The 25,483-nt window shown below is 39.9% G+C and overlaps 1 protein-coding gene across 25 annotated transcripts in view; it reads right to left on the reverse strand.

The window, feature by feature from the left end:
• Window positions 1–2,759: 2,759 nt before the first annotated feature.
• LOC140482304 (mucin-13-like) overlaps window positions 2,760–25,483 on the reverse strand; it is a 91,097-nt gene continuing 68,373 nt past the window's right edge. For all 25 annotated transcript variants that reach the window (XM_072579553.1, XM_072579561.1, XM_072579564.1 and 22 more), the window contains 6 exons: window positions 23,434–23,568; window positions 17,057–17,168; window positions 15,824–15,861; window positions 14,303–14,390; window positions 6,629–6,767; window positions 2,760–3,492 (listed from right to left, as the gene is read on the reverse strand). In XM_072579553.1, coding sequence (XP_072435654.1) covers window positions 3,415–3,492; window positions 6,629–6,767; window positions 14,303–14,390; window positions 15,824–15,861; window positions 17,057–17,168; window positions 23,434–23,568 — 590 coding nt within the window. In that variant the 3' untranslated portion in view covers window positions 2,760–3,414. The remainder of the gene's footprint in view (window positions 3,493–6,628; window positions 6,768–14,302; window positions 14,391–15,823; window positions 15,862–17,056; window positions 17,169–23,433; window positions 23,569–25,483) is intronic.

Consider the following 25,483-nt stretch of genomic DNA (forward strand, 5'->3'; position numbering starts at 1 on the left):
CAATCCTCTTTAAAAAATTTTACATTTCGAGATCACCCCTCATTCTTCTAAACTCCAGTGAGGAGAGTCCCAGCCTGTTTAGCCTTTGCTCATAAGACAATCCGTTCATATCAGAGATTATCCTAGTGAACCTTCTCTGAACTGTCTCCAATGAAAATGGGCGGCACCCTGGCACAGTGGTTAGCACTGCTGCCTCACAGCACCAGAGACTGACTGTGTGGAGTTTGCACATTCTCCCCGTGTCTGTGTGGGTTTCCTCCAGGTGCTCCGGTTTCCTCCTACAGTCCAAAAATGTGCAGGTTAGGTGAATTGGCCATGCTAAATTGTCCATAGTGTTAGTTGAAGGGGTAAATGTAGGGGAATGGGTCTGGGTGGGTTGCGCTTCGATGGGTCGGTGTGGACTTGTTGGGTCAAAGGGCCTGTTTCCACACTGTAAGTAATCTATACCTAATTTTTAAATGATGACTGACAGCTGAGATCTCCCAGAGAGCAAGCTAAGTGTAAGAATCATTAAAGGCCATTGAACTTTTAACATTATTGCTTTATTTTTCTAGTTTGTATTAAGAAGGCTTTTTATGTTAACTATTACCATATATTTTTATTTTTCTACGTATTCTAGGAAGGTAATGCTTAAATTTTTAAACTTTGTTTCTTTTACTACTTTGTATCTAAGCTGTTTTGTACCTAGGTACCTTTGTATCTAAGATGGCACTGTATAGCAACAGTATGCACTTTTCACTGCAACCCTGTGCTTTTGTACTTGAATACATGTGACAATTAAATCTAAATTAAATGAGGGGACCAAAATTGCTCACAGTACTCCTGAGATGTAGTCTCACCAGCACGTGTACAGTTGCAGTAAGATGTCCCTATTCTTAAACTCTAACCCTGTTGATATTTGGGCCAAAATTTCATTCACCTTACTGATTACCTATTGCATCTATGTGCTAGCTTTCTATAATACTGTATAAGTAGCCCCCAACTTCCTTCGTGGTGCAGCTTTTTGCAGTTTTCTCCATTTAAGTAATACAGTTTTTCTTTTCCCTTCCAAAATGAACAACTTCTCACTTTCCCACGTTATGGTCTATTTGCCAACTTTTTGCCCACATATATAACCTTTCAATATCTCTTTCTAAACTGTTTGTATCCTGTCTTTTATTCAATAATGAGACATGGGTGTCGTTCACCGGCGAGGATTTATTGGCAGTCCCTAGCTGCCCTGAGACAAGTGGTGGTGAGCTGCCTTGAGCTACTGCAGTTCAGATGCTGTGGATTGACCCACAATACCTGTAAGTAGGGAATTCCAGGATTTTGACCCAGTGACTATGAAAGAATAGTAATATATTTCTAAGTCAGGATGATGAATGAATTGGAGGGGTACTTGCAGGTACTGGTGCCCTTGTCCTTTTAAATGGAAGTGGTTGAGAGTTCGGAAGATGCTGTCTAAGGATCTTTGGTGAATTTCTGCAATGTATCCTGTAAATAATATACACTGCTGCTACAGAGTGCTGGTAATGGAAGAAGTGGATGTGTGTGTGGACGTCATGCTAATCAAGCAGGCTGTTTTGGTGTCAAACATCTTGAGTATTGTTGGAACTGCATCCATCCAGACAACTGGGGACTATTTCATCATATTCCTGACTTGTGCCTTGTAGATGGTGGACAGGCTTAGGGGAGTCAGGAGGTGAGTTATTTTCTGCAGTATACCGAGCCTCTGATATGCTCTTACAGCCATTGTATTTATATGGTGGGCCCGGTTTAATTTCTGATCAATGGTATCCCCCAGGAAGTTGATAATGGGGAATTCAGTCATGTTAATGCCATTGAATGTGATGAAGTGGTAATAAGATTGTCTCCTATTGGTGATGGTCGTAACCTGGTATTTGTGTGGTACAAATGTTACTTCCTACTTGTCAGCCCAAGCCTGGATATTGTACATGTATTATTGAATTTCAACATGGACTGTTTCAGTATCTGAAGAGTCATGAATGGGGCTGAATGTTGTGCAATCATCAGCGAATATCCCTATTTCTGACATTATGATGGAGGGAAGGTCATTGATGAAGCAGCCTAGGACACTACCCTGAGGAACTCTGGCAGGAATGTCCTGGGGCTGAGATGACTGACCTCCAGAAACGGCAAGGGCTTATGCTCGAAACGTCGAATCTCCTGTTCCAGATGTTGCTAGACTGGTTGTGCTTTTCCAGCAGCACACTCTTTCCTATTTTTGTGCCCTCTGTAAATTTGGATGCACTGTTGACATCAGGAGAAGACAAAACCTTATCCTCTGGACTACAAGTAAATGTTAAGTATATGCAATAAAAATTTACTCATTCTATCTATGAAAGAAGTTGACAGACTGTACAAGCACATCATGAACTGTGTAGAAACTAGACAGGAGTAAATTCATTAGTAATGATACGCTGAAATATATTAATTGTGTTTATTTCATTTGCATTTACAATCTGTGCATTTTTTCAAGCAATTTCTATACTTTCAGTCATTAAGCAACAGAATTGTTTTTCATACAGTTCACTGTACATTTTGTATTTATGCGCTACTTAACAACATACACCATCCTATTCTTTGTAAGAATATTCAGCATTATAAACCATATTTGCCCTGAGAATAATGATAATTACTAACAGCTGAATTAACATTTTTAAATTGAAATTCTGACAATGCAACAGGCCACTTGGCTCAAAGCTTCCATGCTCATTTACATTTTTAATATTTTCCATTCTACTCCTATTTTGTAAAAATTTGAATTAATAGATACAAGTCAAATCATCAATTACGTTCGTATTAAGTCACCCATTCAAGATTAGAAACATCAACCCCTCTTCCCACCACAATCAGAAAACAATTGTGGTGTTTATGCTAAATACAAAAGTGAACTGCTGGTTTGGGTGTCACTGGTACATGGCACAAACAGTAGTCATGTTTTAAGGCCCCAACCATTTTCACAACATAGCCCATATTGTTAGCTTAATCCCTTACCTCCAATGACAAGATATTGGTATGTATAACAGGTATTTGTGCGCTGGAAGATTGAAATTCATGACTAATACAACTATGACAAACTGTGGTTGCAAACAGGGTCAACTCACACACTGAGTATAAGCAAAATATAAGTTTTGAGGCTGGAATAATGGGGTCATTTTACATGCTTTTACACACAGTTTGATCAATATATCACAAAATGTACTATTTGTAAATTAACAAAACTAAAATTGAATTTAAAAACAATTAAATGATTATGGTGAATAATTTTGAATGTCAAGTACTAAAGCTACATTATTTAGTCATTGTGCATTGCAAGATTAATAAAATTTACTTATTTTTTCAGTTTTATGAAAGTAAACAGCAAATTGTCTTTTTGTTGTAGGTGCTGTTATCCATGTTTTTGTCAGCTCAGTAGTACCTTTTCCTGCTGTACTCATTTTCCATGGTAGGATTGTCATAGGTATTCCAACCTTTTTGATCTGATTTCTGTGCAGGGAGGCATGGACATATTAGGACAATTTAATTAACTGCTTTGAAATATTTATTGCCTAATTCTAATAATGTAAATGAGTAAATTCTAACATTCAAACTTACACTTTGTCACATACATGTCAGAGTTGCATTGACAATGTGTTCAAACATAGCTAGGTCACATAATTTTGTAATTTGACAGTATAAAGTAATAAATGATGATAGGAACAAATAAGAAGGAAAAGTGCAAAAGTACTAGGAATGAAAGAAAATATTTCATCACAACTTATAAATATTTGTCAGCTTAAGATTTTGAGAATAGAATTGATAGAAGCATTTTCTCGAGTAATGGGAAATTACCAATGAAGCATTTTATATCCTCCATGGCCTTGGTCGTTTCACCATTTTGTTAATATTGTGAGCCAAGAAGCTCTGCTGAAATAAATGGCTTGTATATATAACATGCCAGTATAAAACAAAATAAGGGTTGTGATTTTCTGCTAACAAGGCCCAGTGTTAGGTCAGTGATGTAAGTTACTCTTTCTGATGTAAGTTACATCTTGGTGTACCGGGCACAATTTCAAAATTTGTGGAAGATATGAAACTTATGAACATTACAAAAAATGAGAATGCTGAAATAAAACTTCAAAGGATATGGCCAAATTGTTGGAATTGACAAATAAATGGTAGATCTAATCTGAATCGGAGAAATGTGAAGTGATTCATTTTGGTGGAGAAACACAGAAAAAGCAAGTATATGGGAACCCCATCACTTTCAAGTTCTCTGCCCCCAATCCTGAATTGAAACTATATCCCTGTTCTTTCAGTGTTGCTGGACTAAAAATCCTAGAAAGCATTCCTAATCACTTGAAAACAACAATGCTGCAAATCACAGCAAGTCAGACAGCATCCATGGAGAGAGAGAACAAGCGAATGTTTCAAGTCTTTTCATCAGAGCTGAAGTGTGAAGGGGGCAGCATTTATGCTACAGTTTGGGGGGAGTGGGGGTACTAGTTGGTGTAGGGTACCGATGGAGAAAAGATGTTGATAGTTCAGATTAAATGATCAGAATGTGAGAATGGCAGAACAATGGCGCGTCTCCTGCCAGACTTGAAATGACAGTAAGTGGAATGGGAGGAGGGGAAGACATGACAATAAACTAAAAGAAAAGTAAGAAATAAGAGTTGGTTTACAATTTACGGCTACATAGCCAGTCATTTTAACACAGCGTCTTGCTCACATGCCCACATGTCTGTCCTCTGCATGCTGCAGTGTTCCAGTGAATCACAGCTCAAACTGGAGGAACAACATCTCACCTTCAGACCATGCACTTTACAGCCTTCTAGACTGAATATTGAGTTCAACACCTTTAAATTGTGATCTGACTCCTATTTCTTCCCTTTCTTTTAGCTTGTTATCATGTCCTCACCTCCCCCCGCTCCGCTTACTGTCCTTTAAAGTCTGGCAGGAGACACACCATTATTCTGCCATTCTCACATTCCAATCTTATAATCTGAACTATCAACATCTTTTCTCCATTAGCACTAACACCACTATCCCTACCCCCTCTCAAAGATAGCATAAATACCACCCCCTCCACACTTCACTTCAGCTCTGATGAAGAGTCACCTAGACTCGAAACGTTAGCTTGCTCCTCTCTCTCTACGGATGCTGTCTGACTTGCTGTGATCTCCAGCATTTGTTGTTTTCTGTACAGATTCCAGCATCTGCAGTGATTTGTTCCTAATGACTTACCTTAGTAATCTTGAATGTTTCCCATCCTGGCACTTCACCGACTTACAGTGCATACAGCTTAGTCAAAATCTCTTGTTTATCAATTTTAAGTCTCTGAATTTCCACCTGTTTTGTTTAAGATGTTTACTGTCTAACAAAAGTATAGCTCCATTGTTACTTGCCACTGATCAACTCAACCCAAATTTCTGTCCAGGTCTTCCTGCAAATGTGCAAACATTGCTTTTGTATCTGAGGAAACTCAAATGGCACTAAATATCGGGCAATCATCAATCATCATCGTTATTCTAGTGATAGACATTATGATGGAGGGAAGGCGGAATAGCTGAAGATGGTTGGGCCTACAGCCTACTTTGGGCCTACTTTGAAGAACTCCTGTAGTGATGTCCTGGGACTGAGATCATTGAGTGACTGAGATGAAGAACACAAAATGTAGTAAGTGTTTTCCTCTCATTATTTCTCTCTGCACTTGCTGCAGGCCCAGTCTGGCAACATGCCTTCTGGAGTTAGCTCTGCCATTTAGCAATGGTGCTACTGAGCCACTATTTATGATGACTTTGAAATTTTCCATTAGTGTAAATGTAGGGCTATTGGTTTCCTCAGTGCATCTTCCAAAAGGTTTTAACAATGGAGGAATGCTGATCCGTCACCTGAAGGACTGCAGTGGGTGGTGATCAGCAGGAGATTTCTTTGCTCCTCTGTACCTGCTGCCTTGAGATTCCAGGGATGTGGAATCAATGTTGAAGACACCCAAGATAACTCCCAACAATGAACCAATGTTGGAACTGGAGAATTATATCACTAAAGAGCCAGATTTTTTTCTATAATTCTGAGAGAAATGACATATTCACAAAAGCTAATCTTTAGAATAATGTAAATGTCACACAACACCAGGTTATAGTCCAAGGGTTTATTTGAAAACACTAACTTTCAGAGCACTGCTCCTTCTGAAAGCTAGTGTATTCAAGTAGATCCGTTGGACTATAACCTGGTGTTCTGTCATTTTAGACTTTATCTAACCCAGTCTAACACTGGCACCTCTACCTCAAATGACACTAAATATCGGGCGATAATGTAATTAATAATAAACATGCAACTTACTGAACTTTGTTGAGCATCATCCATAATTGTCAAAAGTAATGTTCTCAACAATATTACATTTAAATTATTTTATTTAAGATGCTCATTTTAATTTAATCAAATAATTTATAATAAATGTGTTTGTGAAGTGTTTTCATTGATTCACTATATCTGAAAGAGTAAAATTGCATGGGAAGGAATACCAATCTCTCGCATGATCCTGACATTTCCTCCATTCATTTAACTTAAGGTAAGATTTGGGATATTCTTTACTGCTGGATAGTTATCAACAAAATAATTAAAAATTGTGTTAAAATACCTCATCATTATCTCTTGTTGTCAGTCTGTTCATCATCATTGGGTCATTGCCCATATTTATTCTTGGAATCATTGTTGAGCTTCCTTCCTTTGCTTCATTTACCAATGGTTGACCTTCATCATATTTAGCATCTTTTAATCTGCAACAGTGAAATTAGAATAGTTGTTAATATCTGTATTAGAAAAAAGTGAGCAGTTCTATAATGGATCCGAGTTGTTGAATGCTCTGCTGCTTATATGGATTTCTTGTTGTGCAGAAGTGCCTGAGTAGAAAGATTAGTTTTTTCCAACAGATTTCAGACCACATGATCAGAGCACTCCAGGACTGTACTTAGAGTCATACAGATGTACAGCATAGGACAAGACCCTTCAATTCAACTTGTCTGTGCTGACCAGATATCCGATATTAATCAAGTCCCATATGTCAGCATTTGGCACATATATGACTAAACTCTTCCTATTCGTATGCCCATCTACATCACTTTTAAATGTTGTAATGATACCAGCCTCCACCACTTCCTCTCGCAGCTCATTCCATATGTGCACAACCCTCTGTGTGAAAAAGTTGTCACTTAGGTCTCTTTTGAATCTTTCCCCTCTCGTTTTTGACTCCCCTACTCAGGGGGAAAAAAAACTTGTTGATTTACTCTATCCATGCCCCTCATGATTTTATAAACTTCTATACAGCCTCTGACACTCCAGGGAAGATAGCCCCAGCCTATTCAGCCTCTCTATATAGCTCAAATCCTTCAATGCTGGCAACATACTTGAAAGGGTTCAGAAAAGATTTACAAGTTTTATAACAAACTTCCGATAGGAGGGAGACCAGAATTGCACACAATATTCTAAAAATGGCCTAACCAATGTCCTGTACATGATCTCCCAACTTCTGCACTCAATGCACTGACCAATAAAGGCAAGTGTACCAAACTCCTTTTTTACTGTCAGATCTACCTGCAACTCCACTTTCAAGGAAATATGAACCCGCCCTCCAAAGTCTCTCTGTTCAGCAAGGATTCCACAGGACCTTACCATTAAGTATATAAGTCCTGCCCTGATATGCCTTTCCAAAATGCAGCACCTCATATTTATCTAAATTAAACTCCATTGACCACTTCTCGGTCCATCAGTCCATCTGATCAAGGCTGTATTGTACGCTGAGGTAATCTTCTTCACTGTCCATGACACCACAAATTTTGGTGTCATCTGTAAACTTACTAACAATATCTCCTATTTCAAATCCAAATCATTTATATATATATATATATATATATATATATATATATATATATGACAAAAAGCAGTGGACCCAGCACTGATCCTTGTGGCACATTGCTGGTCACAGGCTTCCAGTCCAAAATGTGACCCTCCACCACCACCTCTGTCTTCTACCTTAGAGCCAGTTCTGTATCCAAATGGCTAGTTCTCCCTGTATTCCATGTGACTTAACCTTATTAACCAGTCTACCACAAGGAACCTAATCAAATGCCTTACTTGTGCTAAAGTAATGCTTTTTAAATCATTCCTTCAATGCCAACTTCTCTCTTGTTATTGGAGGAATAATCTATTTAAACTATGTGATAAATTCTACAATATCAGATTATATATTGATAAAATTCTATAGGGTGACCCCTCAGCCTCTGACACTCCAGGGAAAATAGTCCCAGTTTATTCAGCCTCTCCCTATAACTCAAACCACCTGGCAACATTCTTGTATATCTTTTCTGAACCCTTTCAAGTTTTACAACGTTCTTCCTAAAGTAGGAAGATCAGAATTGAATGCAGTATTCCAAAAGTGGCCAAGTTAAGATATTAGAAAATTGTTGGTATACAATTAGACTTTAGAAATAGAAGTGATAAAACAGAAATATGAGAAATAAAGATCAAGTGATAAGATCTCTTGTACATTTACATGTTTATTCATATTTATTTAATAAAAAAAGACATTACTGACTTCATTTTGCTGTTTCCCATGTTGACAATTCAAACAACAAGATTTTTGGATCTAGCTTTGCAGTAACAAAAGTTACTACACCACAAATACCATGACAAATGTAGCAATATGCCCCAATGCAATTGGTGCATATGGGTAAGGGAACAAAACAGATGGGTAAGGGAACAAAACTGCTGAGCTATCAATTCATATAAAAAATACATTTTAGTCATCATTAAGACTGTGCAAGGCCCTTGGCTTCAAGGATATTGTCATGATTTCACTGGGAATATCTGAAAATGTATAAGATCCCAATTACACCAGCAACATAATTAGTTTGCCTGACTGACTAGTATACAGGACAAAAATAATTCACACCAAGATTTGTAATGACCAAAAATATCTATTTAATGTAACATATTTAACTTTAACAAAAAACACAGAAGATAAAGAATTACTTACCTACTATTAGGGCAACTTAAACTATACTCCTTTACAAACTCCAAATGAGTAGACATACGTATATGAGTAAGGCAGACAAAAGGCCAACTATTTGATTCAAATATTTTGAGTGCAAAACTATATAGACAGACAAAATAATGTTCTGAACATCAAAAGCCTAGATCATTTGGGTGGATTCTCACAGTTCTTTCTGAGTTCAGAAATAATGATATGCTGATGTCTGCAAAATGATGGATATTCTTCACTTTGACAGTTGTAGATCTAAATCTTTGCTAATTACAGTTTTCTTTAAGCCTTTGTGTCTTTATTGATTGATTGATTGTCACTTATATCTAAGTACAGTAAAAAGCTTTGTTTACAAGTAGTACAGGCAGATCATGGTAAACAAGGACATACAGATCATAGAAACAAAAACTTGGACAGAGACATGCAGGTTATCAATATTTACTGTGGAAAAGGATATGTAAGAAACAGATTGTAGAGAAATAGATGGTGACACCTTGCAAAATATCCATATTACAGAGGAGGAAATGCTGGATGTCTTGAAACGCATAAAAGTGGATAAATCCCCAGGACCTGATCAGGTGTACCTGAGAACTCTGTGGGAAGCTAGAGAAGTGATTGCTGGGCCTTTTGCTGAGATATTTGTATCGATAGTCACAGGTGAGGTGCCGGAAGACTGGAGGTTGGCAAACATGGTGCCACTGTTTAAAAAGGGTGGTAAGGACAAGCCAGGGAACTATAGACCAGTGAGCCTGACGTCAGTGGTGGGCAAGTCAGACAGGATGTCCATATATTTGGAAAAGTAAGGGCTGATTCGGGACAGTCAACATGGTTTTGTGCATGGGAAACCATGTCTCACAAACTTGATTGAGTTTTTTGAGGAAGTAACAAAGAAGATTGATGAGAACAGAATGGTAGATGTGATCTATATGGACTTCAGTAAGGCGTTCGACAAGGTTCCCCATGGGAGACTGATGAGCAAGGTTAGATCTCACGAAATACAGGGAGAACGAGCCATTTGGATACAGAACTGGCTCAAAGATAGAAGACAGAGGGCAATGGTGGAGGGTTGTTTTTCAGACTGGAGGCCTGTGACAAGTGAAGTGCCTCAAGGATTGATGCTGGGTCCTCTACTTTTTGTCATTTACATAAATGATTTGGATGTGAGCATAAGAGGTACAGTTAGTAAGTTTGCAGATGACACCACAATTGGAGGTATAGTGGACAACAAAGCGGGTTACCTCATATTACAACAGGATCTTGATCAGATTGGCCAAAGGGCTGAGAAGTGGCAGATGGAGTTTAATTCAGATAAATGTGAGGTGCTGCATTTTGGGAAAGCAAATCTTAGCAGGGCTTATACACTTAATGGTAAGGTCTTAGGGAGTGTTGCTGAACAAAGAGACCTTGGAATACAGGTACATAGCTCGTTGAAAGTGGAGTCGCAGGTAGATAGGATAGTGAAGAAGGCATTTGGTATGCTTTCCTTTATTGGTCATGCTGCGTCTGTACAGGACATTGGTTAGGCCACTGTTGGAATATTACTTGCAATTCTAGTCTCCTTCCTATTGAAAAGATGTTGTGAAACTTGAAAGCGTTCAGAAAAGATTTACAAGGATGTTGCCAGGACTGGAGGATTTGAGCTACAGGGAGAGATTGAACAGGCTGGGGCTGTATTCCCTGGAGGGTCGGAGGCTGAGGGGTGACCTTATATAGGTTTACAAAATTATGAGGGGCATGGATAGGGTAAATAGGCAAAGTCTTCCCTGGGGTCAGGGAGTCCAGAACTAGAGGGCATATGTTTAGGGTGAGAGGGGAAAGATATAAAAGAGACCTACAGGACAACTTTTTCACACAGAGGGTGGTACGTGTGTGGAATGACCTGCCAGAGGAAGTGGTGGAGGCTGGTACAATTGCAACATTTAAGAGGCATTTGGATGGGTATATGAATAGGAAGGGTTTGGAGGGATATGGGCCGGGTGCTGGCAGATGGGACTAGATTGGGTTGAGATATCTGGTCGGCAAGGACAGATTGGACCGAAGGGTCTGTTTCCAAGCTGTACATTTCTATGACTCTATGACTCTACTGCTTGGCTACTGTGATGGTCTAGGCTGTGCCCACAGCCTTCTGTAGTGTCTTACGGGGTCATGGGCAGAGCTGATGCCATAAAAGGTTATTGTATACCCAGACAGTATGCTTTCTATGGTGCATCTCTAAAAGTTAGCGATGGTCCTTATAGTCGAAGAGTGTGGTACGAGAAAAGCACAGCTGATCAGGCAGCATCCGAGGAGCAAGGCTTATGGCTCAAGGGAGCTGAGAGATAAACGGGAGGCGGTAGGCCTGGGTGGAAGATAGCTGCAAATGCGATAGGTAGATGAAGGTGGGGGTGAAGGTGATTGGTCAGAGAGGAGGGTGGAGCAGCTAGGTGAAGAGGAAGATGAACAGGTTGGACAGTTCAAGAAGGTGCGGAGATGGAAATTTGGATTTGGGATAAGGTGGAGGGAGGTGACATGAGGAAACTAGTGAAATCCACATTGATCCTATGTGGTTGAAGGGTCCCAAGGTAAAAAGTGAGGTGTTCTTCCTCCAGGCTCCCATAAAGAGTTGAACAGTTCATCAATTTCACTAGCAACTTGCATCCAAATCTAAAATTCCCCTGAATCATCTTGGACACCTCCATCCACTTCCTGGACCTCTCCAATTCCATTTTCAGTGACTGACTCAACACGGACATCTACTACAACCCCACCAACTTCCAGATACATTGCATCATCCTCCGACAATTCTGCCACTTACAAACAGAACCTACCACCAAGGATATATTTCCCTCCCCAAAACTGTTTGCATTCCACATGGACCATTTTCTCCGCAACATCCTTGTTCGGTCCATCTCCCCCACCAACCCACCCTCCACTCCCGGCATCTTGCCCTGCCACTTCAAGAAGTGCAAAACCTGCGCCCACACCTCCCCCTCTTACCTCCATCAAAGGCCCCAAAGGATCCTTTCACATTTGACAGAGATTTGCCTGTACTTCCACACATGTCTTCTACTGTATCCCTTGCTCCTGATTTGGTGTCCTGTAGATTGGGCAGACCGGATGCCAACTTGCGGAATGTTTCAGAGAATATCTCTGGGACACACGCATTAAACAACCCCACCGCCCTGTGACTGAACATGTTAACTGCACCCCCCCCCCCCCCCCCCCACCCAGTCCACCAAAGATATGGAAGTCCTGGGCCTCCTCCACCACCAAACCCTAAACCCAACACCTGGAGGAAGAACATATCATCTTCCACCTTGGGACCCTCCAACCCCAAGGGATCAATGTGAATTTCATCAGTTTCCTCATTTCTGCTCCCCCCACTTTATCCCAGACCCAAACCTCCAAATCAGCACCGCCTTCTTGAACTGTCCTACCTGTCCAGCTTCCTCTCCACCTATCTGCTCACCCTCCTCTCCAACCTATCAACTTCACCCCCACTTTCATCTACCTATCGCATTCCCAGCTATCTTCCCCCAGCCCCAGCCCTCTCCCATTTATCTCTCAGCCTCCTTGGGCCACATGCCTCATTCCTGATGAAGGGTTTATGCTCAAAACATCGATTATCCTGCTCTCGGATACTGCCTGACCGGCTGCGTATTTCCAGTGCCACATTCTTTGACTGATCTCCAGCATCTGCAGTCCTCACTTTTTCTTGTGAAGCGTCCTTATGGACATGCCAAATTTCCTGAGCCATCTGAGAAAGAAGTGGTGTTGTTGTGCCTCCTTGATTGTTGCTCCAACATGGAAAGTCTAGGACAGGTTGCCGGTTATCATCACTCTGAGGAACTTGACACTCTCAAGTCTCTCAACTCTGTTGATATAGATGGAGGTGTAATCTCCTTTCTTACTGGTCAATGATCAGCTCCTTTGTTTTGCTGACATTGTCTTTTCAGTCACAACAGAGGAAGGACAAAGAGATGCTTTCAGTTCAAAGTCTCTGTAATATCCAACAGCTTCGCACCTTCAGATTGGTTGCAAATTGCAATCCAACTGATCCAAGGGCTTTCAGCAGGCAGTGTTTACTTAACTCAAATACTCTTGACGCCACACTGTCTCAAAGTAACAACCTCACTACTTCAAAAAGCAACTTTATCTTACATAGTTAAAAATGTGCACCACTTAATTTTTCCAATGATGCAAAATTCTCCTTGTATTTCATATAAACTTTCATTTCATTAAAGCAAAACAAATAAGTACTTTCTTGACTGTCGCATGTACCTAATACAGTGAAAAGGTTTGTTTGCGAGCAGTACAGGCAGATCATAGTAAGCAAGGACATACAGGTGATAGGATGAAAAAAATTGGAAACGTGTGGAACGGTTATAAGAAGTGTTAGAATTAGATCTGCTGTAGTGAACTCACAAGGAGTCACCCAGTGTTGGTGTGATCTATAATATACACTTTGAAAATGTATTTCAAACAAAAGTGTAAGATTTCATATTAATATAAGTACGACTTTTATGGGATAGTACTAACATTGGATTCATCATAATTAATTAATTCATATGATTGTTTTTAAGCAAGCATGGCATCCCATTTACTTATGTCTCCTAACCTAATAAAGAGAAGTTATTCAGATGTAACTTTTTTTATTCACCATTGACTGTACCCAATTGTCAATGCATGTTCTTTATGTAAATTTTAAAAGAATTTCAAGAACAGTTTAATAAGGGATTTGGGAGCTGGATAAATACAGCATCCTTCTGAGGCATTACTCATGCTTAAAACTTTCAATGTAGGAGACATTCCTTATAATTTGGAAATATTAAGACGTCATTTAATAATCAGAAAAATATTGCAGGGTTCCTAAAGTCATGTCACGTTAAAGACATTCTCATGCTATTTATCACTTGGAAAATAGATATATTGAAGTGATGTTTCTCAGAAGTACTTGACCTCAGTAATTATTTAAGCTCCTTATTTGGAACTGTGCTCTTAACTGGGCCATTTTTAAATAAGCTGAAAATGTGTTGCTGGAAAAGCGCAGCAGGTCAGGTAGTATCCAAGGAACAGGAGAATCGACGTTTCAGGCATCAGCCCTTCTTCAGGATTCCTGAAGAAGGGCTGATGCCCGAAACGTCGATTCTCCTGTTCTTTGGATGCTGCCTGACCTGCTGCGCTTTTCCAGCAACACATTTTCAGCTCTGATCTCCAGCATCTGCAGTCCTCACTTTCTCCTCCATTTTTAAATAACAATGATAAAGAATATTGGATTCAGATAAATAATATTACCTTATGCTTGTATAAATGAGTCCAATTGTCATACTTATTATGATAACTCCAGCTATAACACCGATCACTACAGTACTGAGTTGAAAGGCTGCAAAACAAAATTGTATTTCAAGAATGATCAAATTAACTTTAATAATGTTTGAACCTCAATATAAATGCTTTAAAACCTAATTATAATGTTCTAAAAAATCATGGAGCAAACAATTTGACTCGTCATGACTCTTTGCAAGAGATACTGAATTCGTTCCACTTTCATACTCTGTTTAGAAAATGCTGCAGTTTCTTTTCTTATTGGGTATGTATCCAAATTATTCTTTAGAATTACTATTGAATCTGTTTTCACTACCCATTCAGTGCATTTTCAAGATCACACAAGTTACTGTATTTAAAATTCTCAGCACCCCTCCAATTCTTTTGATTATTCCCTTAAAGTTGTGCCCTCTGATTACTGATGAATGCCAGGGGAAATAAAAGCAGTCCACAATGTAATAATTCCAAGATTCTCTTTGTTCTACGGATAACAATCTGAAATTCCTCCTCTATCCCCATTTTATGCATTTCATTTCTTTCTTATGTTTTGTGGATAAGTAGCTTATAAGTGTATCAATGAATTCAAGCTGGATAAAATGAAAATATACCATAGCTTAATTAGTTTGACTAAACAATGTAATGTTAATTTTGTAATCAGATTCTGCTACGAGCTCAGTGGTGAACTGACTTCATACAGTGAACTAGCCACAAAAAGAAATGACCCACTCTCACTAGTATCCTCACATACAGATGACGAAGGATACCACTTTGACTGGGACAACACATCCATCCTAGGACAAGCCAGGATGCACGAGAACATGCACGAGAATTCCTAGAAGCATGGTATTCCAACATATCAACATATGGCATATCAACAAACACATTGAGTAAGACTCCATCTACCACCCCCAAGAAAAGGAATAGGAAGTGACTTCACCACAGGAAATAACATCACCACAGCAAATGACATCATCAACCCAAAGAAACCCAAACCTATAAATAGAAAGCAGGAATTTTCAGCATTGCTTCGCATGAGGTCCACTGAAGATGTTACCTAGTAAGCCAACTAAATGTCTGGAAATGAACCTTTCAGCTCAGCGAGCAAACCTACATCTAAAACCTCAACTTGAGCTACAAAATCTTCTCAAAACTCGCTATGAGCTTCTTTAATTTAAATATCATGTGTGCTAACTCAGGACCAACACAGCTGCTGAAATAGCTGAGAGCTATAGCCTTCGGTGTAACAAATTGATTGAAATTTATTGTTTTCATTTCATATGCTTCATCTTTTTAACTAGAAATATTTAAAAATCTTCCTTACAACTCTCTTCACTGTCTTCCAACAATGTGCTTTAATGGGAAAATACACACACATACACATATGTGCACGCACACACAGACATCAGTGAAACATTCTTCTTCCATTCCTGATAAAATGTTGTCCCCTTCATTTCATAATTTGAATTTGAATTTAAAACTATTGATTCTTACCATCATTGCAGTCTATTCCACCATAGCCAAATGGACAACTAAATTAAAACAAGCATATTATTAGTGTTAAATATAAGAAATGTTTCAAACATACACATGTATAACAATGTGAATTAATTTTGACCAACTAGAACAGTTAACTTGAAATAAGAACAATTGAATTAAAATTATGCATCCATGTTTCAGTTTTATTTAGTTTTAAAGAGTATTTTGCTTTGTCTTTACAATCTGACTTATAAAGGATCTATGTACCTTACATTAACTTCCTGAATCCTGAACTGAAACCCAAAAGTTAATCATTATTTTATGGAATGTTTTTCTTCCATTTATCTCCATGTTGTTCCTGCCTTGCAAATGTTAACTCTTTGCTGAAATACATTTGTATTTACATCAGTAATCGTTTGATGCTTCATTTATGGGGATAGTGGGGGACAGCTGCTCAGGTAACTGGATCAATAACACGTGGTTCCAAATAATTCCAAAAAATACCATTAGTGCTGTTTGATCCGCTGTTTGACTTGGCTGAGATAGACTTAGGACCTGAATGAAGAGCAATGCCAAACTATTAGTGGCTAAGGACCTGCCAGAAAGCAGCTCATGATGAAAGGTCAGCAGTTACAAGGCAAGGATCTGCCTTTGGTCAAAGCATGCATACTCTACTTCATTTATATGAACTTTGATGATGACTTTCAGCATACTGCTCAATCACACAGAGGCGCAATTAGAAAAGTTATAGCATCACCACAACCTCCAATGTCCCCATCCAGTCACACACCATCCTATGTGACCTACTTAGTCATAGGGATGTATTTCAGCATCATTGGGGCAATATTCCTGGCGTGCCTTACACAGTATAATTATAGGAATACCATCTCACAAGGTTGAGAGCTATTCAGGCACAGCAGCACCTTTTCAGGAAAACAGAGATGTAAAACAAATGTATATGGTTCAGAATAGGATAAGAATGCCAATAGTGTTGTTTGATTCTCCTTGTGGCTGAGGTATGATATTTCCACAAACCAAAACCTAATGAAAAATAAGGTGCTATGAGTGGGTTCCTGATGGCAGTCATGATTCCTGTTCAGTGGGGATATGTCAAGGACATAGAAATGGCCTTCCGGCCAGTTCTCCTCCACAGGATGGATAACAGTCTTTGGGGCACAGACTGTAAAGGGAGAAAGGTGGATAAAATTAAAGTAAAATAATCTTATAAGTTAATGATTCATACTCAACCTTTCACATTTATCATCCTTTCGTTTATATCCAGCTTGACATTTACAACCACATTTATCACCATCTCGAACTAAATATTCGTTCTGTCCTTTGCACTGAAAAGAGCATGAATCTGTAAGTATAAAATACATATTAAAATATTCAGAGGTGGTATAATTAAAACATTTTCAACACACATGTAGTCCTTGAATAATGTGGTAGGTATGTTCCTGAAAATTACTGCAGTAAGTGAAATTGCATTATTAGAAACATATTTCTATAGAAACCCATTTAAATATTCAGGTACGTCCTCAGAAGTCTCCAGGCTGATTTGACGTCTTTTTAATAAATTGGATCTGCCCGCTGCTGCAGATGTTTTCACAATATAGTGAATAATAGCACCTCCATTCCCACTACTAAAGGAAAAAGTGATCATTTCCAATTGTGGATAATTCGTGATATCATTCTTAAAAGGATATTTGAAATAAGAAGCATGTACATTACATGTAAGATTTGCCATCAATTATGAAGTTACATGTCATGTGGAGAAAGTATTGCCAGTGATGACAGCCCCACGCAGAGGTGGATCAGTTGAAACAGTGAATACAGAGACTTAGAAAAGTGACACTGGGCTCACTGAGGAAGAAACAAGTGTCCCATTAAAAGTCACCTCCGGCATTGCATATAGTAAATATATTATTGGTGATCAATAATAATGTTGTTGCGAATTATGGGTGCTTTATTGGATTAATGGTTGTAAAGTAACATCGATGTTATAACAGGCCCATGTTATTTGAAACTGCATTCATCGAAAACAATTTGCATATATTTTTGATTAACTAATTGTTTTACACATAGAACTGCTACATAAAACTCAGACATTTATTCTAGAGAACTCAGGGTGATACATTTTGGAAAGATGATGGAGAAGAGGATAAATTTACTTGGAATTTCTATCAGGATTAGTTGCACTAATTTACAAAGATTTATAGTACCACAGCTAAAATGACATTTATACCTTTGCTCCAAGATTTTCGCTAGCATTCTGCCAAATGTAGAAGATTGGGACAATGTGCAGAAGTTGTTACCTATACATCAAATGATGAAACTTTAAAAGTAGTGGAAGCTTTTTTTGTGATTTAAAGTTTAGATGCACAGTTTATAAAAAGTTGTCAAGTAGTTTGTTAAAGGAATTAAAAAGGTATGGATCCTTGGATTTATAAATAGTGCTTGAGTACAAAAGCAAGGAGAAAATCATAAGTATGTACAAATGTGGTTAGGCTGCAATTAGTAAAGTATCTCTGATGTTATGTACATTACATTACAGAGGATCATAAAGTGACAGATATTGGTGCAGCTAATGTCGCCAAGATGATACCAAGGATAAAGGGTTTCAGTTACTAAAATAGTGAAACAAAAACTCTGTTATTAGAATGAAGAAGAATTTCATTAATCAATTATTTCACAAATACACAGTCGATGATTGTTTAAAATTATGAAGACTTTGACAAGGGAAGATGAAGATAAGATTTGAAATTAGGTAATGCCTTTCACACGAGGATAATAGGTCAGGCAGCATCTGAGAAGCAAGAGAATCAATGTTTTGGGCTGGAGACGGGGAAGGGAGTTGAGAAATAAATGGGAGATGGGGCTAGTGGAAAGATAGGTGGGATGTTGGCAGGTGGGTGAACATAAAAGGTGCTGGTGATAGGTCAATGGGAAGTGTGAAGTGGATAGCTGGGAAGGAAGTTGGAAGGGTAGGTCAGGCAAAGGGGCTGGAGCCGAGTCAGAGGGTTAGATCTGGGATGGGAATTCATAGAGTCATAGAGATGTACAGCATGGAAACAGACCCTTCGGTCCAACCCGTCCATGCCGACCAGATATCCCAACCCAATCTAGTCCCACCTGCCTGCACCCTACCCATATCCCACCAAACCCTTCCTATTCATATACCCATCCAAATGCCTCTTAAATGTTGCAATTGTACCAGCCTCCACCACATCCTCTGGCAGCTCATTCCATACACGTATCACCCTCTGCGTGAAAATGTTGTCCCTTAGGTCTCTTTTATATCTTTCTCCTCTCACCCTAAACCTATGCCCTCTAGTTCTGGACTCTCCGACCCCAGGGAAAAAACTTTGTCTATTTACCCTATCCATGCCCCTCATAATTTTGTAAACATCTATAAGGTCACCCCTCAGCCTCCGACGCTCCAGGGAAAACAGCCCCAGCCTGTTCAGCCTCTCCAACCCTGGCAACATCCTTGTAAATTTTTTCTGAACACTTTCAAGTTTCACAACATCTTTCCGATAGAAAGGAGACCAGAATTGCACGCATTATTCCAACAGTGGCCTAACCAATGTCCTGTACAGCCGTAACATGACCTCCCAACTCCTGTACTCGATACTCTGACCAATAAAGGAAAGCATACCAAATGCCTTCTTCACTATCCTATCTACCTGCGACTCCACTGTCAAGAAGCTATGAACCTGCACTCCAAGGTCTCTTTGTTCAGCAACACTCCCTAGGACCTTACCATTAAGTGTATAAGTCCTGCTAAGATTTGCTTTCCCAAAATGCAGCACCTCACATTTATCTGAATTAAACTCCATTTGACACTTCTCAGCCCTTTGGCCAATCTGGTCCAGATCCTGTTGAAATCTGAGTTAACCCTCTTCGCTGTCCACTAGACCCCCAATTTTGGTGTCATCTGCAAACTTACTAATTGTACCTCTTATGCTCATATCCAAATCATTTATGTATATGACAAAAAGTAGAGTCCCAACACCGATCCTTGTGGCACTCCACTGGTCACAGGCCTCCAGTCTAAAAAACAACCCTCTACCACCACCCTCTGTCTTCTACCTTAGAGCCAGTTCTGTATCCAAATGGCTAGTTCTCCCTGTATTCCATGAGATCTAACCATCAGTCTCCCATGTGGAACCTTGTCGAACGCCTTACTGAAGTCCATATAGATCACATCTACCGCTCTGCCCTCATCAATCCTCTTTGTTACTTCTTCAAAAAACTCAATCAAGTTAGTGAGACATGATTTTGCATGCACAAAGCCATGCTAACTATCCCGAATCAGTCCTTGCCTTTCCAAATACATGTACATCCTGACCCTCAGGATTCCCTCCAACAACTTGCCCACCACCGAGGTCAGGCTCACCGGTCTATAGTTCCATGGCTTGTCTTTACTGCCGTTCTTAAACAGTGGCACCACGTTTGCCAACCTCCAGTCTTCCGGCACCTCACCTGTGACTATCAATGATACAAATATCTCAGCAAGAGGCCCTGCAATCACTTCTCTAGCTTCCCAAAGAGTTCTTGGGTGCACCTGATCAGATCCTGGGGATTTATCCACTTTTAACCATTTCAAGAGGTTTGGAAACAAGTGAAATCAATGTTGAAGCCATGTGGTTGTAGGCTCCTGAGGCAGTTTGCAGGTATCTTTGTTAAGGCAGAAGAGGGGGCCCAGAATGGACATGTAATGGTGGGGGTGGGATTTGAAATGGATTTGAAATAGGTACAGGAAGGTGATGTCGGCTGGTGCGTATGGACCAAAGATGTTCCCTGAATGGTTCCGATGTAGATGAGACCACATCGAGAGCAATGGATGCAGTAAATGAGGTTTGAGGATATGCAAGTATACCTCTCTGCCAGATTTGGAATGATCCTTTGGGGCCTTGGATGGAAATGAGGGAGGGTGTGTATAGGCACAAGTTTTGTATTTCTTACTGCAGCAGGGGAAGGTTCCAGGTGTGGAAAAGGGGTTGGTGGGGAGTGTAGACCTAATGGGGGAGTCACAGAGGGGTGGTCCCTATGGAATGCAGATATGGGTGGTGACAAAAATATATTTTTGGTGGTGGGGTCTGACTGTAGGTGACTGAGCTTGTTCCTTTGATTAATTTCTCCTTTAACATGCCTTTTTCTCCAAATGAAAGATGTAACCATCGGTATTTGCACAGGGCCTAGTTAGATCTGTCTTTTACTTGGATTTGTGGACCATTTCTTGTTGCATTCCTACTCGGGCCCGATTCGACAACCCCTTATCTGGTACATGAATGCCTGTATTGGTGTCATTTCCTATTCTAGGAGAAAGTGAGGACTGCAGATGCTGGAGATCAGAGCTGAAAATGTGTTGCTGGAAAAGCGCAGCAGGTCAGGCAGCATCCAAGGAACAGGAGAATTGAAGTTTCAGGCATAAGTCCTTCTTCAGGAATGGCTTATGCCTGAAACGTCGATTCTCCTGTTCCTTGGATGCTGCCTGACCTACTGCGCTTTTCCAGCATCACATTTTCAGCTCATTTCCTATTCTAGTCTGGAACTGGAAAAATTAATCAATTTTGGCTCCAATTTCCATCCTTCTCTCTCCACCTGGTTCATCACTGACTCCTTCCTTCCCTTTCTTTACTTCACTGTCTCCATTTCTGGGAAGAGATTGTCTACAGAGGTCCATTACAACATCACCAACTCCCACAGCTCCATTGACTACAGCACCCTGCTTCCTATAAGGGATTCCATATTCCCAGTTTCTTGATTTTCCTTACATCTACTTCAATGATTTAGCTTTAGCAACAATGCTTCAAACATGTCTTAATTTTTCCTAAGCTAAGGCGTTCTCCCTACTGTGACTGACAAAGCACTCAGCCATGTTTGACCTATTTCCTGCACTCCTGTTCTCGCGTCTTCCCTTCCCTTCCAGAAACATAAAAGGGTTCCCCCTTGTTCTCACTTTCCACCAGCCTCCACATTCAAACGTTCATCCTCCACCATTTCTGCCATCATGATATCACCACCAAAAACATCTTCCCCTCTATTCCCCTGTCAGCAGTCAGCATTCCATAGGAACCATTCCCTTTATGACAACCTGGTGACACCCTGGTTCACTTCCTTTATCACCCCCTACCGTCTCATTCCCCTTCTAAGGCACTTTCCCATGTGATCACAGCAAACTTAAACTTGCACTTTAACCTCCTCATTGGCAAACACCCCAAAGTGAAGCAGCAATTTACTTTTTGTCTAGTTGGGTATATCTGCTGCTCACAAGGTGGTCTTCTGAATATTGAGAATCCCAAATGAAGGCTGGGTGACCACTTTACAGAACACCTTTGCTCAGGGATGACTCTAATCTTCTGATTGCTTGCCATTTAAATGCACTATTTTGCTCTTATGCTTACATTTCTGTATGAGGCCTGCTATAGCCTTTCTATGAAGCTCAACACGAGTTATAGAAATAAAAATACTGAAAGAACTGCAGATGCTGAAATCAGAAGCAAAAACAAAAACAGAAATTGCTGGAAAAAAAAACTCAGCTGGTCTGCCAGCATCTGTGAAGAAAAATCAGAGTTAACATTTTGAGTCCAATGACTTCAAAACTGATAGTAGCTGGGAAAAGTTTGATATTTATGCAGAAGATACGGTGTGGGAAAGGGAGAAAGTAAATATTAGGGGGAGATAGAGCCCAAAGAGGGAGAAAAACAGTTGGACAGACAAAGGAGTGCATAAACGTCAGTTTGGGGGAAGAAATAGCTGTTAGTGGAGCTATTAGTAGCTGACAATGGATTGTGTGTGGAAGCAGCCCATGTGATAACAAGGAGCTTTGACAAAGTGTCAGTTAGAATCGAAATGTCAGCTCTTTTCTCTCCTTACAGATGCTGCCAGACCTGCTGAGATTTTCCAACATTTTCTCTTTTGGGATGTGATAACAAGGTTCGGTGTGTGGGAGTTGGGGTAAGAACATCACCTCAAGACCTTAAATTGTTGAACCCGATATTATGTCTTGAAGGCTACAGAGTTCCTGAGTGGAACTCTTCTAGCTTATGCTGTTCTTCTAGCTTATGCTGAGCTTCACTGGACAGAGATATTGGTCAGGGAACATGGTGGTGTGTTGAAGAGGCAAATAAGCTATAGGAACAATGCTTCATGTTATGTTTTGGTACTTTACAGCCTTCAGGACTCAACATTGAGTTCAACAATTTTAGTCCTCTGTCCTCCATTTTGATAATTTCACATCCTCTCCTTCACAACACCCCACCCTCAGTATCTGTACTTGTTTCTTTCATAATGTGCTTTCAGTCAGTGCTCATCTTTATTTTGTCATTAGTACCTACCCCTTTGTCTTCTTGATAACCACTACCACTCACTTTGTCTTTTATTCAACATTTTTGATATCCAATTTCCCTTAATCTTCCCCAAACTGACTTCAAGATAAAAACTTTTAACATAAAATCTCTTTTTCAGCAAGACTCAAAGGGAAATTTATAATCTGAATGACATAATTTTCAAAACTGTAATCAGCAAATAAAAATTCAAGTGATTTGTGATCCTAACAAATATTATGCCATTTATATACAAATATCTAATGTCAAAAATCAGGAGGTAAATGAAAATACCTTGGCATTTTGGATCATATCTTCCATTTCTAAAAAATCCAACTTTGCAAATGCACTCAGCAAGTCCATGAAGTGGCTGACAACAACCTGTCGTAGTATAACGGTCACACTTTTTCAAATTACATCCAACCACAGCTATTGACGAAAACAAAATAATAAATTAATTTACAAATATTTAATTTATATACTGTATTCAATATTATACTGATGGAATTCATATCGAAAAACACCAGGCTGCTTAAGGGATGGACTTCTTGTCGTCTCAAAGAAAGGTTTGTTGCAAAGTAGTCAGTTTTAGAAAAGGGTACCCGACAATGATGATACAATGTGGGTGGCCTTAACAAAAGCCAGACCCTCACTCAGTAGGAAGAAGTCCCACCCTCTATAACAGTCTGCAGTGCAGAAGTCTGATCTTTGCCAGGAGAGTGTCGTGGGCACTGCTCAGATTGCAAGGAGGTCCTGGGAAGAAGCCTTATAGATGGTGGAGTTAAGTTGTTGGGTCTTTTTAAGAAAGGAGAGATTGTACACGCTAAGGAACTGGGGAAAGTAGGGGAGGGGGGGAGCGCAGGGTAGGACTGGGTTTTGGATGTGGGATGTGGGGATGGGAGTTCGTTTAACAACTGCAATTTACTGCCACTGTGATGTGATATGACGTGGCATCTGGAATCTGTTTCTGTACAAATAGCTATGTTTATTAACCCAGATCGGTTCTGCCCTCATGATCTACCACAGGTGCAGTGATGGGCTTCAGCAAGGTACTCGTACCTGATAAATTGATACTTATGTTACCACCTGTAACTTTTTCTGCTATCAGATTTTTAAATTAATAACATCAGTATCACAGAACCCATCCACCAAAATGACAGCTGCCTTGTGGCTATTATATGCTGGAAACGGTGTTAAGTGTCTAAGGTTGAAATTACCAACTTCATGTGGTAAGGAAGTACCGCTTTAGGGAGCTGCTGGCCAATCTGGTGAGCTGGCAGCTATGTTGGCCCAACATTGCCAAGTTTTGTTGGTGGCCACTGTTGGGATTACATCGAAAATCTGAACAAGACTGGGTTGTGGAGCCAGACTGCAATGCACGTTAGATAGGAGAAAGTGGGGACTGCAGATGTTGGAGAAATGAGGAAACTGCTGAAATCCACATTGATCCCATTGCATGTCTTTGGCAGAATGGGAGACGGAGTTGAAGTGTTCAGCCAGTCCACCATGGGCATGTATGTCCTGGGACTCCTCCAAAGCCAAACCCTTACTTCCTGATGCTTGAGAAAGAATGCCTCATATTCTGCCTTGTGATCCTGCAACCACACGGGATCAATGTGGATTTTACCAGTTTCCACATTTTCCCTCCCCCCCCACATTGTCCCAGCCCCAAGCCTCCAACACGGCACGGCCCTCTTGACCTGTGTATCACCTTTCCCATCTATCCGCTCCACCCTCCTCTCCAACATATCACCTTCTCCCTCACCTTCATCCACCTTTTGCATTCTCAGCCACCTTCTCCTCAACCCAACTCACCTCACGTTTATCTTTCAGCCCCCCGGCCACAAGCCTCATTCCTAATGAAGGGCTAATGCCTAAAACATCGATTCTCCTGCTCCTTGGATGCTGTCTGACCTGCTGTGCTTTTCCAGCACCTCACTCTCGACTACAATGCAAGTCAGACTATGAGCAGGGACCAGCAAGGGATCTTAACTCTAATCTGCCTATAGGTTGATATTAAAGCATCATAAATGAGTTATGGTTTTGCCACTCTTCACAATTAATCCTTTCTGAATATTTCAAATTCACATTCTACCATATTTTGAGCTTGTTCTGTTGCTTTGTCCTGCACATTTACAGTAGACATTTTTGTTTTAGCTCCATCATGCTTTTGACTAAATGTGTCTTCTATAGAGGCTTCCCATGATTCTCCAGATTGGTCAATGGCAGAGACATGTCTTTAATACCTTTCTTATCATGAACCACCGAAAGTATTACACAATATATAGTTGAATATAGATTGATCAAAATCTGTTTTATAAGTTTATCATTTTTTTTGTACCCA

This window comes from Chiloscyllium punctatum, chromosome 10, assembly GCF_047496795.1.
Source record: "Chiloscyllium punctatum isolate Juve2018m chromosome 10, sChiPun1.3, whole genome shotgun sequence".
NCBI classification, from domain to species: domain Eukaryota; kingdom Metazoa; phylum Chordata; class Chondrichthyes; order Orectolobiformes; family Hemiscylliidae; genus Chiloscyllium; species Chiloscyllium punctatum.